General features: G+C 41.0%; 3 protein-coding genes across 4 annotated transcripts; 2 read left to right on the top strand and 1 right to left on the bottom strand.

Moving 5' to 3' along the window:
- The first annotated feature begins 4,056 nt into the window (after window positions 1–4,056).
- Window positions 4,057–4,840, top strand: LOC135618155 (pectinesterase inhibitor 9-like). Its single transcript, XM_065119011.1, has one exon. It carries the CDS (start codon window positions 4,126–4,128, stop codon window positions 4,708–4,710), a length of 585 nt encoding a protein of 194 aa, XP_064975083.1. The 5' UTR covers window positions 4,057–4,125; the 3' UTR covers window positions 4,711–4,840.
- A 2,103-nt stretch (window positions 4,841–6,943) lies between these two features.
- On the top strand, window positions 6,944–10,527 carry LOC135618154 (uncharacterized). Of its 2 annotated transcripts, none has more exons than XM_065119009.1 (8): window positions 6,944–7,365; window positions 7,465–7,566; window positions 7,685–7,766; window positions 7,921–7,940; window positions 8,058–8,118; window positions 8,657–8,715; window positions 9,912–10,019; window positions 10,143–10,527. In XM_065119009.1, the coding sequence occupies exons 1-8, from the start codon at window positions 6,964–6,966 to the stop codon at window positions 10,203–10,205; spliced, it is 897 nt and encodes a 298-aa protein (XP_064975081.1). In that variant the 5' UTR covers window positions 6,944–6,963; the 3' UTR covers window positions 10,206–10,527. The 2 variants fall into 2 exon arrangements, with proteins under 2 accessions (XP_064975081.1, XP_064975082.1); XM_065119010.1 differs by having other exon boundaries at window positions 8,631–8,715.
- A 1,756-nt stretch (window positions 10,528–12,283) lies between these two features.
- Window positions 12,284–14,946, bottom strand: LOC135619107 (uncharacterized). The gene has a single exon (XM_065120770.1). It carries the CDS (start codon window positions 13,319–13,321, stop codon window positions 12,389–12,391), a length of 933 nt encoding a protein of 310 aa, XP_064976842.1. The 5' UTR covers window positions 13,322–14,946; the 3' UTR covers window positions 12,284–12,388.
- Between the last annotated feature and the right edge of the window lie 807 nt (window positions 14,947–15,753).

Below are 15,753 nucleotides of genomic sequence, written 5' to 3'. Positions count from 1 at the left end.
CTGGAGGTAAGAAATGAGCCCTACATTCATTGAGAGGAGATTTATACTATGGGCCGGTACCCTAGTTCCCACATTAACTTTCAAATACCCCGTCGGATATCAGTTGCATTAACTCTCTTGAAATTGAAGAGGCACGTTTAATTCCCAAGTGTCTTTTTGGATCTCTAAGACATTAAAGAAGCATTAATGAAATGTTAATAGTGTGTCAACTTCAAAGAACACATGACACACCCCTACTTGAATGAGTATCCAAAAATATCCAAAGCGCTCTCTTCGAGAGTGAGCATCTCAACAGCACCCGATGCACTCATATCAGCGTGAGCATTCAAAAATGCTCGATGTGCCCTTCTCAAAGATGAGTATATAAATGGTACCTACTGTGCTATTATTGAGATGAGTATCAAAATATGCCCAATGTATCCTTTTTAGGGGTGAGCATCATCTCAATGACACTTGATACGCCCTTATAGGATTAAGTGTTCAAATATGCCTAATACTTTCATCTCGAGATGAGCATCTCAATAACACTCGATGTGCCCTTATGAGGGTGTGTGCCCAAAAATACCTGCTCCACCCTCATTGGGAGTGAGTATCCGAACGACACTCGATGTGCCCATATGAGGGTGAGCATCTCAAAGGCACGTCTCGGGGGACAATCGCCTAGGGCAAAATGCTCTAAGTGTGTAGGTTCACCAAACCCAACCCGATATTCACAAAGAATGCCCGAGGTGCATAGGTTGGTTAGCCCCAACCTAACCCTTTTGGTGAGTGCTCAATCCCAACTTGAGTTTCTTAGTAAATTCATGACCTTATAGGGACAATCAGGCATTCAAAATCTCCCTCCACTTTCACATAGCCCACATGTCAAATTACTTAATGGTTGCACTTTCGGACCTCTCTAGACGAGCTCGTTATGGGTTGCCTCCCCTGACTACCTTCGTGGACACAAGTCTAAAAAGGAGTGGTTACGGGTTGTTCGATTGTGGAATATTTTAGAGAATATTCTCTCATTTTTACTCAGTATATAAAGTTATTTTTTGCATGATAAGATAAAAAGCTATTTTAACTAGTATACTTGTTTGTTATTTTTACTTATCCACGTTGGAACTAACTTGAGTGTTCAAAGGATCAAATCGAAAAATAAACATCTAACCTTAGTCTTCATGTACTTATCTATATCTAATTTCGAGAAGCTCTAAAGATACCTCGCAACACCTCATCCTTCCTTTGTATATAAACCCAAACCATGTCATGCTGTGATTATGACATTATCAATTTGTCTCCTAATAGTATACATGTAATTATACATTTTGATATAACTTAAATATATATCTTAAAATATAGCATATATATACATGACCATTGTTAATGTCCATTAGGAAAATTCAGATTGATTATTTTTGTTTATGGTTAAGATTATTTTGTTTGAATTATAAATGTATAAATCAAAATATAAAATATTTAAAATGTATCTAATATTTATAAATTATAATTAACTATTAACTTTTACATAAATTAGAATTTTAATTAGTAAAAAATAATTATAATGGTACATGGAAAACTTAGGTTTTTATAAGTACAAATATTATGATCTTTGAAGGTACTCGTATAAATGTTAAACCAGTTCTTGAATGTCCGAGCTAGAAGCTTTTTTTTCTATAATTTCAATTCAATTTCGATCGAATTTTGGTTCGCCCAATTTTGAGGATGTAGAATGCTACAAAACTATATCGACGGTTTTGCAAACAAATACTCCTCCAATGCTTAAGTGACTTATGATTTAAAAAATTTAGAATGAATTCTTAGGCTAATCTTGAAGTATCCAAGGCACCTAGAAGCCTTTTTTTTGTGGGCTCATATGATCATTACTCTCGTGATGAACACCGATTATAAGGAGCAGCTATTTGTTGATCTCAGGCTTCATTGTGATTGTAGTATTGTGGTATATCAAATCCAGGACATAATAACAACGTGGTCAATTTGGCTGTAAGATATTGTGATTTCATCTTTGTGGTACCACATGTTAGTTATATGACTCTATGGTGTCTAATGTATGTCAGGCTGGTAGCCCAAAGATAGTAGGTTATATATTGATTGGGTGACATTGAGGTGTTAGCCATATAGTACTAAAGTATTATGTACATCTTCATTCCTATCAATAAATAAGGTTGTGTTTAAATCCAATGCCCAATTTAAATATGGAAATATTATGATCCTTTAATTCTTTATTAGATATGAATTTGATCAATGTGTTTTTTTCTCCAAAGGGTAAGATGTGTTCGAGCATAAGATATTGTGATGAATTGTCAAAATCTTTACTAAGCTAACTAACACCTTCTGATCAATATAATTCGATGATATATAAGTACCACTAATTAAGGATGAGGATTTAAATTTTATTCGATAAAATTTTGAAGATCCCGAGTATCTTGTTAGGTTCATCACCTTTGTTAGATCGGAAAGAATTCATTTTTATTATTTATCATTTAAAAAAATTCAACATTGACATACTGTTATAAAAAAAAAGTGGATGAATTCTAAAAATAATCTTCTTTTTTCGAAATTTTTATTCTGAGACGTGCTTTTCATTTTCGAAATTTTTCAATAACATCACTTTTTTTACCTAATACTTGTAATACCCCCAACCATCTACTACCATTGTACCTCTCATTCTTTTCTTTTTTTTATGGATGGATTATCATAAGGTTAAGGTGAATCGATCCAATTATAATATTTTTTGTATTATAATGTTTCATAAATGATAGGACGTATTTTGGCCTTATGTGAACCACCGACAAACGTTGTAGATCGACGTGACTCTGTACGCCTCTAGAACTGCGGGGGTGCATGCCACGTCAAGCTCCAACGATGCGATTGTGTGGCCTGACCACCCCAAGAGCTGGGGGCGATGCCGTTTGCGGTTAGGGCAGTCTGACGCCACTCAAGCACCCTCGAAGATGTCATCTCGTCAGAGAGATTGTTTTGCCCCCAAAGTCAACGGCAATGCCGGACTAGGGCCTGACCAATTCCCGCACGTAGGAATAAATACCCCCAACCTGATCCAGGAATGTGAGGAGAAAAATCAATTGATCACTCCACTAACTTGCTCGTCGGAGGGGCCAAAGTCGAGACACTCCCGACAAAGGCCTTTTTGCAGGGAGATGGTCGTCATCAAGCCGCAGGCGCCTTCACCCCGAAATCGTCTCCCAATACGCAGAGGAGGGCGACCTAGTGGCTCAGATTCGACCGGTGCCAGTCTCGTCTCCCGTTCCAAAGAGGAGCCCGCGTGGTGAGGAAGGTCGCCATCTATACTAGAGACGAGCAGACGCATCTTCCCACAAACGGAGCTCGGGGTCGACGGACCTTAGAGAGAAAACCCTTATCCGTTAGGGGGGACTAGCCCAACCCTATCGTTTCAACCCTCGCATTCCGACCAAAAGTTCCTAACGTCGACATATGGGTCTAACCGTACTAACTCGTCAGTCACGGTACCTTTGTTAACTAACAATATATATTACTGAAAATACTATAACATAATATAAAAATAATATAACATAATATCATTTTTATAAATTTATACAAAAACATTATAACATAGGTTTCATAATGTGTTATAGTGTTTTATGTGGCATGGTTGAAAAAAAATATAACACAATATAAAAATAATATAATTGAACCGATTTATCTTACGGGTTGACTCATTCGAGAAGAGAGAGAAAATAATTATTTAGGTATTAATAAAAAGGGTAAATTCTCGGAAAAAACTCTTAAATTTGAGAATTTTCTAGATAATACCCTAACTTTAAGAAATTCACAAAGAATATTTTTTAAAATAACTATTTTACTCTTTTTTTTTAATAATTCGTTGAAAAAATACACTATTAAGAAATTATAAAAATAGAGATACTTTCTGAAAAAAAAAAGGAATTAATTCGTCCTAAAAAATTAAGTTGTAACAATAATAATAATAATAATAATAATAATAAAAGAACATAAGATATCACGTGACACCCACACCTCGCCTCTTTGTATATAAACTCCTCCGGCCGCTCGACTCCGAGCACAAATAAATCCAATAAAAAACAGAGGAGGAGGAAACGTTGCGAGGGAGAGGAGGAGATTAATATGGAGCGTTATGCGCCACTATCCGTCGTTCTAATCGCCGCGGCGTTCTTCGCCTCCGCCGGTGCGCTCACCGCGGCCCCGGTGGGCGGCCCCAGCGACTTCATCCGCTCCTCGTGCCGGGTCACGCAGTACCCTCGCCTCTGCGAGCGCTGCCTCTCGACCTACAATCTGCCCATCCGCCGGAGCCCGCGCGGGGTGGCGTTGGCCGCCCTCTCCGTGAGCGTGGACAAGGCACGGGCGGCCTCGGCCTTCGCGAGGCGGACGTCGGCCGGTACGCGGTCCCGTGAGGCCGGGGCCGTAAAAGACTGCGTGGAGACTATGCAGGACAGCGTCGACCAGCTCCGCCAGTCTGTGGCGGAGATGGGGCGGTTGGGGCGCGCCCGGAGCCCCCGCTTCGCCTGGCACCTCAGCAACGTGCAGACCTGGGTCAGCGCCGCGCTCACCGACGCCGACACCTGCCTCGACAGCCTCTCCCAGAACGCTGGCCCGGTCATCCGGGCCGCCATCCGCAAGCGTGTGGTGGAGGTGGCGCAGGTCACCAGCGTTGCCTTGGCCCTCGTGAACCGAATCGATCCGAAAACCTGAATCCGGTTCGCACTTGTACTATATGTATTCGAAGAAATGTAGGGATGTACAAAGTGTGATGTGATATGATAGTGATGGTGTGGGATAATACTGTTATAAGTTTTGACTCTATATACTTTTTATTTGTTTGGCTGTGCGTGTTCTTTATCTACAAAACTTAATGCAACTTATTCCTAGCAAGAAAGCATTTTTATTTGATTGTTTCGGGTGGATTTTTATGTCTGTAATATAAAACATGAAAGGGGAAGATGGGATGGATGGCTTCACCGTAGCTCCCATCAGATTCATATTGCTTTGGTTCATGTGATGTGCATGCAAATTGATGAAGCACCAATTGGAGCTGTCCACTTGTGCGAGGATGTTGATGCTGATTGTGACGACGCAGTCGATGATTACAATTAAGATGGAGATGGAAACTTACCACATTCTGCTGATATGACCTCTGTCTTCATTGTACACCGTGCACATAAATATCCTCCTACTTTTGCTTCGAATTGGTACTTCACAAATGGAACAAAAGGTAAATGCGTCCTATCCTGCTTGGGAGCCTTCCGGTTAGTCAACAAAGTGATATCTTCTTCTTAATCATCGATCCATATCATGTCATGAAATTGAATTGACCTTATTTGTTATTGTCGGTCGGATATGTTTAATTGTCATCTATAAAATTAACTCATGCCAAGAGCGCGTCTGGTGAGATAATTTCGATGCCCATATTCATTTGAGATTAGTGTCGGAGTCAAAAATTATAATATATATATATATATATATATATATATATATAATTTTATTTAACTTAAAATAACATGATACGAGTGATGGCCATTCCTAGTCCACCATAACAAAATGAGTGAAGCTGAGAGGGTAACACTTTCTACTGTTACTCTATCTGCACAGTGAACTATTTCATGGAGTCAGAGAAAGGAATGGAGCGAAAGAGAAAGAGAGAAGACGGTGGCGGCCATGACAGTGGCCCATCAGCTGCTGCAGGCCTCTCTCTTCCATCAACAGCCACCGCTAGTGGAGGGGAAGCTTTGTCTTTGTTGCCCCTCCTGCTTGCCCTACTGAATCTGTCACCATGTGAACTGCTATTGTCTTAATCAGCTGATCGAAATGGAATTATTTTCAGAGTCGTCGATCGGACCGTCATTTATTATGAAATGTCTGTGACGTGTACAGCTAGTTAATGATGATATGCAATTGGGTGATTCCGCAGCCAACAATAGTGTGTTGGGACGTCGTGATTCGAATTCCCGGTCCAGATGTCACCTAATATTGAAGCGGAGGATTGGCTCCTGCGGTCCAGATATCACCTGCCTTAGACGACGCGGGTTGATCGAGAAGGATAGCCATTGGCTCTACTCGTCTCTCTGTCGATTTAGCTTCGCCTCATAATCGAAATCATGATTCCGAAACACGTCTAAATCAATGGCGTGTGACTTGGAATAGCTTATGTTTGGTAAATCCATCCCCAAGTGGCCGATCAACTTGTGGTGGAAATGAGAACGCGTGTCCGCTTCATGCTACAAAATATTAATTAAGAATTTGTATTTGTATTATCAGAATAATTCGTTTTCATTTTGAGAAGAAATCTCCAAAACGACGAAGAAATCACTACATTATGATTAGCCATCGGATTAGGAATCGCCATTTTGGTTAAGCTTCCGAGATTGATCAACTATATCCGCTTTGCCTCACCTGCCCTATTTTCCTCCTCTCTCATCGCCAGTGACATAGATAACACCAACGTAGATGTCTCATCGTTTTATCTCATCTTGTTCCTTGTTGTCAATGTTCAGATCAACATTTGGCAAGATCGATCACCGTGTTGTTGTTGTCGACCACTACCATAATAACCACACACGACGCTATCAAAATTATCTTTTTATCTATCGTTTTCGTATCATTTATATATGTACTGTCACGTGCTATATCTTCCGTCGGTAAAACTGATGATGTTATGATAAACGAGAAAGAATGTTTCACTTTCATAATTATAAATATTTTAATATATATTTTTTTAATTTAAAAATAAAAATATTAAAAAGATCTAATTACAAGGATAATATATAATTAACCCCGTTCGGTTAATTATATATTATCCTTACATGGCCTTAATACTAACAAATCGCCCTGACTGATGTGGGCCGGGTTGGGTTCGGCCCACTTTACTCCTAAATTCTCGACTTAAACCCCACACCATGCTCGTTTGAAGACCTTAGTCGCCGCTCCTTTCTCCGGACCTCGTCGGCCATGGCGGCAGAGCTCCAAACCCTCGCTGCGGCTTCGGTATCCAGAAAGCGGAAGCCGGATCACAAGACAGGAAAGAAGCCGAGCAATAGGGTCCAGCAGAAGGCGTCATCCATGGCCGCGGCCAAGCCTAGGAAACCTAGCCGCAAGATGAGGAAGCTCTTCCGGAAGAGGGCCAGGGAATACCACTCCGATGAGGAGGAAGAAAGTGACGAAGAGCCGTCTAGCGAGGAGGAGGAAAGTGACAGGGATTTGGATGTTGTGGATGACGACGGCAGCGGAGGCGATGACGAGGACGACGGGGACGGGGCTCAGCATGGGATCACAAGGTTCGTTGAGGGTTGCAGGGCGTTTAGGGTAGCCTTTATGAAGATCATGAAGAAGCATCTCCCAGATGATCCCCTCGTAGGTGTACCGTTTTTGAGGCATATAAATGGGTTCTAACCCAAAAACTGATTTCTTTTTTGTGAATTTATTGGTGTTTATTATGCTTCTTGTTCTCAGGGACCTATATTGTCTGCGCACAAGAAGCTCGTCGCTGAGAAGCTTGCAGAAGAGGTATCGGAGCATAAGACAACAGCCGAAATGAAAAAGGAGAAACAGATGGTTGGTGCTATTAGATCGCCTTTTTACTCTGTTGCCCGCCCTTTAGTTTTGCCTTCACTAGGGATGGGTAATTCTGGTGTCTGTATTATTCGAAGTTTCACTTGAATTCGTAATATAGGAAGCAGAAAAGGGACACGTAAAGCCTGCTAATTTCCTGGATGCAAGGGAGAAGCTTCTTGTCAGCGTTGCAACAAAAGGAGGTATTTGTTATGGCTTCTAAAGAACAGGCAATATGTTCTTTATAGCTGATTAAAATCTTTTATGCTTGGATTGTGCGTTCTATTGCTCATTTAGTTACTCTCTAACTGAAAGTTCTTCATCTTGCATGTACAACAACTATGGGTTAAATACCAGTTGTCAAGCTTTTCAATGCGGTAAGTGAAAAAGAATGATGAGTTTGTTGAATCCTTTTTTGTTGTTGTGCAGAGCATGTTGTGCTTGATGAAAAGAAATCACTAGTTTTTACAGTAGCATTTAGATTATTGATGCAGGTCAGTAAGGCACAAAGTTCTCAAAGTGGGTTAAATCCTTCAGGTTCTAAAAATGCAAAAGGTATGACATGTGCATTAGTGTATTTGCTTGTTTATTTAACTTATAAGTGTTCAAACAAGGTTGTGCAGTCCATTCTTGTACTCAGGTTTAAATTACATCTTTTACCTTTGAATGTTGTCAGCTTAGAGCTTAAGCTTTCTTGCATTAGCTGAATGACGTGCATCTTACTAGAGGAAATCCACATCCATACTAAAAAAACACTAGAGATTCTGTTAGACAGATGATTTTGTTTCCTTGGTCGAGAAATGAAATGGATTGAAATAGCTGAATATGATCGAGTTTTCTGTTTGGGTACACATAATATGCTTCATTAAGAAGCAAAAAAATTTTGATGCTAAGAAGGTTTCTACTTTATATTGGTGTTTATAGTTGAACTGGTACTCAGTAAGACGGTAATTCTCAGAGTAGTTAAATTTTGAAAGTTTCTTTTAGTAGTGTTCAGTGTGTCAACAAAGTTTGTCATGTGGTACCTCTGATATGATATTTCTCATATAATTCTTTGTAAACTACAGTGATCAACATCTTGTGTTTTCAACAGTGTTGGCAAAACAAAGAAAACAAGCCTTCTTTTCGGAGCTACAGAAGCCAACAACACAGGCATGTGATTAATTATTGTCCTTGAAACTTTTATAATTGCAGAATATAGTTTCTTATACACGCAACACCATGTGCATGCTGTTTCTCTTTTTTTAATCTGGGCCAGTATACTTTGAGGCATTTGTATATGCAAACTATTTGTTATTTATATAGTCACTGTAATCATGCCTAATTTTCGGTTCATTCACACTGTCAATTTTTCTGCTATCGTCATGCAACTTCAGCTGAATAGGTTCTAATGATTGGCTTCCGTTTTCATCAGGGTATCTAAAATGATAGTGTCAGTGCTGTTAAGGATTTTTCAATTGTTTTAGAATTTAAAAATAGAATGTTTTCTTAGGTCTCATGCTTGAGAGCTTGAGCATTGTGCTATCTTTTAGTGCAAGACTAGTTCAGTCTGCAACATTTGTGCTAGTTGATCTGTAAAATTTTCTATAATAACTTTGTTTCTGACTTTTTGTTAGTTTTGGTCCATGAACACAAATTTATCGCTTGTCCATTGTCTGTTATTGATCTGCTATCATAACGAGTTGACTAATTGTACATGCTTTTTTGTAACTAGTTCAATGTGCATATTTTGTGGTGTTACACTCTGTTCTGAATACAGTTTAACATAAGTTGATCCTGAATCTGAAAGTTTGAAATAGATGCTCAGTTTTTCTTTTAATGATACATCTATTTCCTTATTGATTGAACTAGAATAGGTAGAATTTGTAATTCGGTTGCAAGAATAATGCAATCGCAAAGCATTCTGTTTTTTTAGCATATTAATCAGAAGTATGTCATGTTTGGGCATAGGATATGATGTGTGTGGGTGCATTTTCTTAAAATCTTTACTATAAAACAGTTTTCCAAATAGCTTTGATATCTTATTACTTGCATGTGCTTGTGGGAAATTGGTGTCCACTTTGCAAATATTTAAAAAAATTGTTCATATGAAGATTCTGAGAGCTTACGGTATATTCCTATTTTGAACTTTTTTGGGTTTAATTTCTGAAATTGTCAGTGTACACATCAATAACACAAAAAGATGTGCTTATAATTAGTTTTTGTTCAAGTCTTTGTAATGCTCTTCATTTCTTGTCGTAGATATCAAGGTTTTATGTGATTTAAATGGTATCTCCACATTACCAAAATATGCACTTGTAGCATGTTTGATGAGCTAGTCTAGATTAACAGTGGTATGTTTTATGCAGTTCTGTGATTCAAAAAGCATGGACAAGAACAATGAGCTTGGATGGGCCCCATTACGTAACAATTACATGCTTACAAGTTCAAAATTGAAGGACTGGGACAAAATGCCAGTAAGAAATAGAATTCATGACTTTTTTCTTTTCTTTCTGGTTTTACCTTTTTTCCCTGAAATCATAAATAATTTTCCATCGACAAGTCCTCCAATGCTTATTGAACTTCTTCCTCTCAAACAGGAAGCTGCTGCCGTAGTTGATCACAAGCAAGTCTCATCAGAGAGTTCCTCGGACGAAGAATAGGATCCGGAGAAATATCGGTGACTGTATTCTTTTATTCAAGTAATTCTAATTCTGGCAAACCAGGACTCATATTTTCATTCTTTGAATCCATTCACATGGGATGTAATACATCTCATCAATTTTCATCTGATGAATGATTTTGAGCTTCAATCTCTTGATAAAAGAAGAGAATTGAAGCAAGCTTTTCATTTTATATTAATGACTGAATGTTTCTAGTTTTGTCTGATTTAACTACACTCTTTTGAGTTGACAAAATGAGAGTCCTCGTGACATAGACAAACAACTTTTCGAGTCAAGATAATGTGACAAAATGAACTTCTTATGGATTGTGCTTATTGGTGCTGCTAGAAGACGAAATGTATCTGCTGCACTAGAGTAGAACAAGTAGTCGAAAATGAGATGCTGCATCTTTTGGTAGGGTCTCCATATTTTCAATGCTTGCAGTGTATATATATTTCAGTGATTCTTCTTGCCCTCTCTCACACGAACTGACAACAGCAGTAAGTTTTGACGGTGATGACTAAAATTATTTTTTTTTAGCATTTTAATTTTTAGAATTAAAAAGTTTATATTGAAATCTTTATGGTTATGAAAATAAAACGTCTAGTTTCATTTATCCTAATGTTATAAGTTTTGTTGACGGAAACATAAAAATGATGGACAAAAAGATAATTTTAATATCCTATTTATATTTTTGATGATGACGGATGATAATGTTGTTGGGGATTGTGGGTGATTGTTGTGAATGAGGAGGGAGAGCGATGAGGTAAAGAGAGAGAAAAAGGATGATGTAGATGTTACTATGCATCGACGTTGCTCGATAACTGCATCGATACAAATGCTGAGCGGCTCTTTTGCCTCTTTACATCTACGGCGTCGACACAATTGTCAAGCAACGTCGATGCAGATGCAGAGCAGTGAAAGGGCCGCTCAACATCTGCATCGACATTGTATATATGTAGAGTAGTGAAAGGGCGGTAGTCTACTACGAGCTATATGCGACCTTCCTTAGTTAGGCTTGGCATGTGTCCGTCCATGGTGCTAACTTCCTCATGGCTTGTCATATTCGTCAGGTTACTTGTGTCGCTTGCCACTCCCTCGACGTTGGATGTCGCGTCTCTGGCGTAGATCTGTAACTGATTTGCTCTCTTTGCGTTTCCTATGATCCCGATCCTGATGCCTCCCCTTCGCACTATGAGGCCTTCTTGTCCTCTCTCTTGCCTATCCTCCTCTAAGTCCACGATGGTGCCTCGGGTGAAGAAGTCATAGATCCTCGGTGGATGACTATGAAGCAGTGATGTGAGGTGGTCGAGGAGAGGGTGGAGTTTGTCTTGCTAGGCTAGAGTTGGAGGATGGGGTTGCTAACCGACGCCAACGCAGATGCAGAGCAACAAAACGGTCGCTCTACATTTGTGTCGACGTCAATACAACTGCCAAGCGATCCTTTCGTTGCTATGCATCTGCATATGCGTTGGCATTGCTCGGCAACTGCGTCGATTCTGACGTAAATGTAGAGCGGCGAAATGGTTGCTCGACATCTACATCAGCACGACGTAGATGCGTTGGCATTTGTGTCGTCCTCTTTCTTCTCTCCCTTTACCTCAACTCTCGTCGTTGCTCTTCTTTCTTATCCACAATAGCCACCCGCGATGCCCAATGACGTCGTTGTCCGCCACCATAAAAAATATATATAGAATGTTAAAATTATCTTTTTACCCATATTTTTATACTTTCATTAGTAAAACCTATGACGTTAGGGTAAATGGAGTCAGTGTTTTAATGTAAATTTTTTAAGTCTAGGGATTTCAATGTAAATTTTTTAAGCCTAGGGATCAGGATGCTAATAAGGTCTAACTATAAGGGGTAATATGTAATTAGCCCATAAAAAAAAGTGTTCATACTTCAAAAAAAATTTCCATTCAATGAAAGTGCTTGTTATATCGATACTTTCATGTATTTATGGTGGTCTTTTATAGTATGTGTAATCAATCTATAGATTGTTGATCTTGTGGCCTATGGAGAAATAATAACAGCATGAAGTTGAAGAAACAGAGAAAAACTGAATCGAGAAACTTGCTGTTCTCAATAACTCAATGTACAAAAGCTGTACAAGTTCATAACATCTGTTTTCGATAAAATGAAAGAATCATTTTACAAGCAAGTAATTCGTATGAATTTTCTGCTCACCGTGCCATTTCAACATCGTTACGGCACAAAACAATTATTTCTTTCTTGTGATGCTTTTCTGCTACGGAGACCGAGAGATTGAATACCATTCTGAGGAAATTGAGAAAGATCAGAACGCAGAGCCCGGCATAAACCACCGTCGTTAGCAGACTCCCCTGTGGAACAACACCCAGCATCAGGTCGAAGGAGTCCTTCGCCATCAACAGCCAGCTGACACCTTCGAGTGTCAGTCTGATCGACAATGCCAGCTTCTGTTCTCCGACAATTCTGCATGCCATCCTCGAACAAAGAGCAGTGGCTATCAACACTGTCGTTTTGGACCATCCTCTGTACGCAACGCTGCTCCCTCCTGCCGCCAAAGCATTTCTTCGGCACACACACGTTGTACAAACGCCAGAGAAGTAGGAGTCGGTCAGAGCTTCCAAGCCTGTGTAGTAAGGCAAGATGATGGAGTCGAGGCGCAGACTCGCATGCAGAATCCCCGACACAGTCGAGGCTTCGAGTACCCCATACTTGATATCGGTCTCCGCTCGATTCCTAAAAGCCAGAGCTGAGAAGTAAACAAGCTGGAGCAGAGCTGGGCCGAAGCGCGAGAGGGGGAATATGGTGTTGATCCTCTGCCCATTCGCAAAGATTAGGACTACCAGAGTAAGTGCAATCGGACCTGAAGGCAACAGATGCCTTCTTTTGAAGCTTCCGATGCTGGGCTCCGTTCGGCTTCGTCTGAGGCTGAATTCCCGGAGGGTGAAGGCCGTGGCGGAGAAGAAAGATGAGACGGCGAAGAGGAGCACCAGCAAGTCGACGGTGGGAGAGTAGTCGCCTCGGTAGGCGCTGTCGCAGAAGTAATGGTAAGGGCAGTTGATGAGATCGATGGTTTCCTCGACCTGCCATCTGGTGCACGTGAAGAACAACTTCTCGATGTTCTTCATGCTTCGTTGCCGATGTTGAAATGATTCATCTGCTCTCAGAACAAACGAGACATGGATCGCGTCGTCGCAATCTCTTCTGCTCTTCTTCCTCCCTCCGCAGCTGTTGAAGCAGTTGCTGCACTTTCTTTATTACTCTCCCGGTTGGTTGGGGTGGCCTTTTAGCTTACGGCCTCAGGAAACCATAGGGACGAGGAGGTCCATCTGCTTGCTTGGAGTGGACATCTGAGCCACACTGTGTATTCATGTTGAGCCACACACAAAGAAGGGGGAGGGTGAATGGGTCATGCAAGCACTCAGAGGTGAAGGGTTGTTGTCAGGGTGGGTGGGTGAGGGAGATGAGAAGATTGTTTGACTTGGTTCTGAAGAGATAATGCATTCGAAAAGCTTGTCAATGTTGGTTGCAAGGTATCGTGGGGATCCATGATGACTCCAATTTCCTGACGCTTCAATCATGTCATCTAGCAACCATAGCTGTTGTTTGCATTTGTCTAGGAGGCAATTTAGTATAATTGATACAGAGTTTGTGCGCCACCAGTCACAGAATTTTAGCCATTAGTCAACCTTGCTGCAATCCTTCTTCTGTTTGCATAAGGGATCGGTGGGTGGAATGCCTTTAAAATTGATGTCTAAGGTTTGACACTGTTTGCCTAATCATGACGTTCACAAAGCTTGATCTGATCATTCACTTCTCTGCTGTCCTTGCCGCTGCCAAGAACTCACTGCTTAGCTTCTGCGTCAGATTTGGCACTCTGCTCATGTCAAGACAGGAGAAGACGACAACGATTTGGCTGTCAAAGTGGTCATTTCTCCCCGTGCAGCAAACGGCACAAACTCGACGGCAAAATGCTGAATGAAGTTATCTGCTGATGCTGTATTAATCCGGCAGGAGTTGGTAAAGAACCGATTCAGATTGTATCTGAGAGGTCGTCGTGAAGCCATTCAAGAAAGCATAAAAAAGAATATACAAGTCCGAAGATGCTGTAGAGAAATTTTCCATGTAGATAGTCAATCAGAAGTTTGAAGCATCGCTTATTATTAGCTCTGCCGTCTTCGTTGAAGATTCCTTCACATCATTCATGGTTTGGATAGATGGAACGATCACTTCCTTTGTGGTGTTGTCAGTCATCTAAAATGCGTAGAAAACACCTAATGATCATTCCCTGATGGGAGCTGAAGACAAGGAGAACACACACTGAGGAATGCATCCGCGATGAAGCAGCGGACGCCCGATGAATTGAGAACGACGTAGCAGTAGACCAACTCTTCCATCTCCTCCCAGTCTTTGACGCCGCCGTCTCTGATCATCTCCAGAATCGACTCCCTGAAGTCAGCAAGAGGGTCGGACGAGTACTTCACCGCGCAAATGCTCTCCGCGAGGGCGCCGCGGACGTCGCCCGGGAGGCTCGCCGAGAAGCTGAGGCTCGTGAAGGGGCCTCTCCTCGCTCTCCTCTTCTTCTTCTCGCTCGCGATGCCTTGGTTCCCCATCGCCTGCACACCAGCCGCTCGGCGAACACCGTGATCTCTTGTGGCATTAAATAGAACAACAACACATTGCAGGTTGCAGAAAACCAAGTGCTTCGAGGTAAGAGCGGTAAGATCTACACAAATGTAATGTGGATTGCAGTGTGCGTTATTTGCATCGACATCATAAAGTTATGTCCTAGGAAATGTAGTCGAGTCCCGTGTCCTCTCACTGTGCCGACGTCCGACATTACCTGCAATAATGTGCACATATGGGACAATTGCAAGCATGTGCGTTCGAAGAGCATTCAATGAACCGTCGTCCCAGCAGTCTCTGTAGCGTTTGTCATTTCGTCTGCGAACACTGCCTGGCCAAAAGAAAAAGTACCGAATCTGTTCTGTGAACTGTCCTCCGCTGAGATGTCAATTCCATATGACCCTCATGCTGCTGAAATCATTTTACTTGTTTGATTTGGGAAGCAAACATTAGGGGGTTTGGATTTAGGATCAGAAATCTAGTTAGCAAGTATGACCTTCCGAGGTGAAACAATGGTGGTGGAGGTTGTTGACCTTGAAATCAAGAAATTGCTACATGTCATGGGGAACACATCAGAGTTGTCTTTTTATCTCTTCACTTGCTGTTTGATCTGATGGAACCAAATCGCTGTCTTGGAATCTTAGATTTTGCCAACTTCGTTTACTGCTGCCACAAGACCTGACAACAGTAACAACAACAGGCTGCGTGGGTGGAGATGGATGGACCAGCGAGCATTCTGTCAGCTCTGAATTCCGCAGAAACGATACTGTAACATCATGTCTTGCTGTTCGTTGATTTCCTAATTATTCTTATTTTATGCTATTAATAAACTAGAAAGTCAAATGCTAAGCATGCATACAGTATTGCTGATGTGGGAAGGGACATTCTTTAGAGAGCCAGAAAATGACCCCAGCTTTTCTAATGAAAGAGAAGG

This window comes from Musa acuminata, chromosome BXJ2-8 (genome assembly GCF_036884655.1).
Source record: "Musa acuminata AAA Group cultivar baxijiao chromosome BXJ2-8, Cavendish_Baxijiao_AAA, whole genome shotgun sequence".
NCBI lineage: Eukaryota > Viridiplantae > Streptophyta > Magnoliopsida > Zingiberales > Musaceae > Musa > Musa acuminata.
Note: the sequence above shows the minus strand (reverse complement) of the source record. Positions and strands in the feature narration are given on the sequence as shown.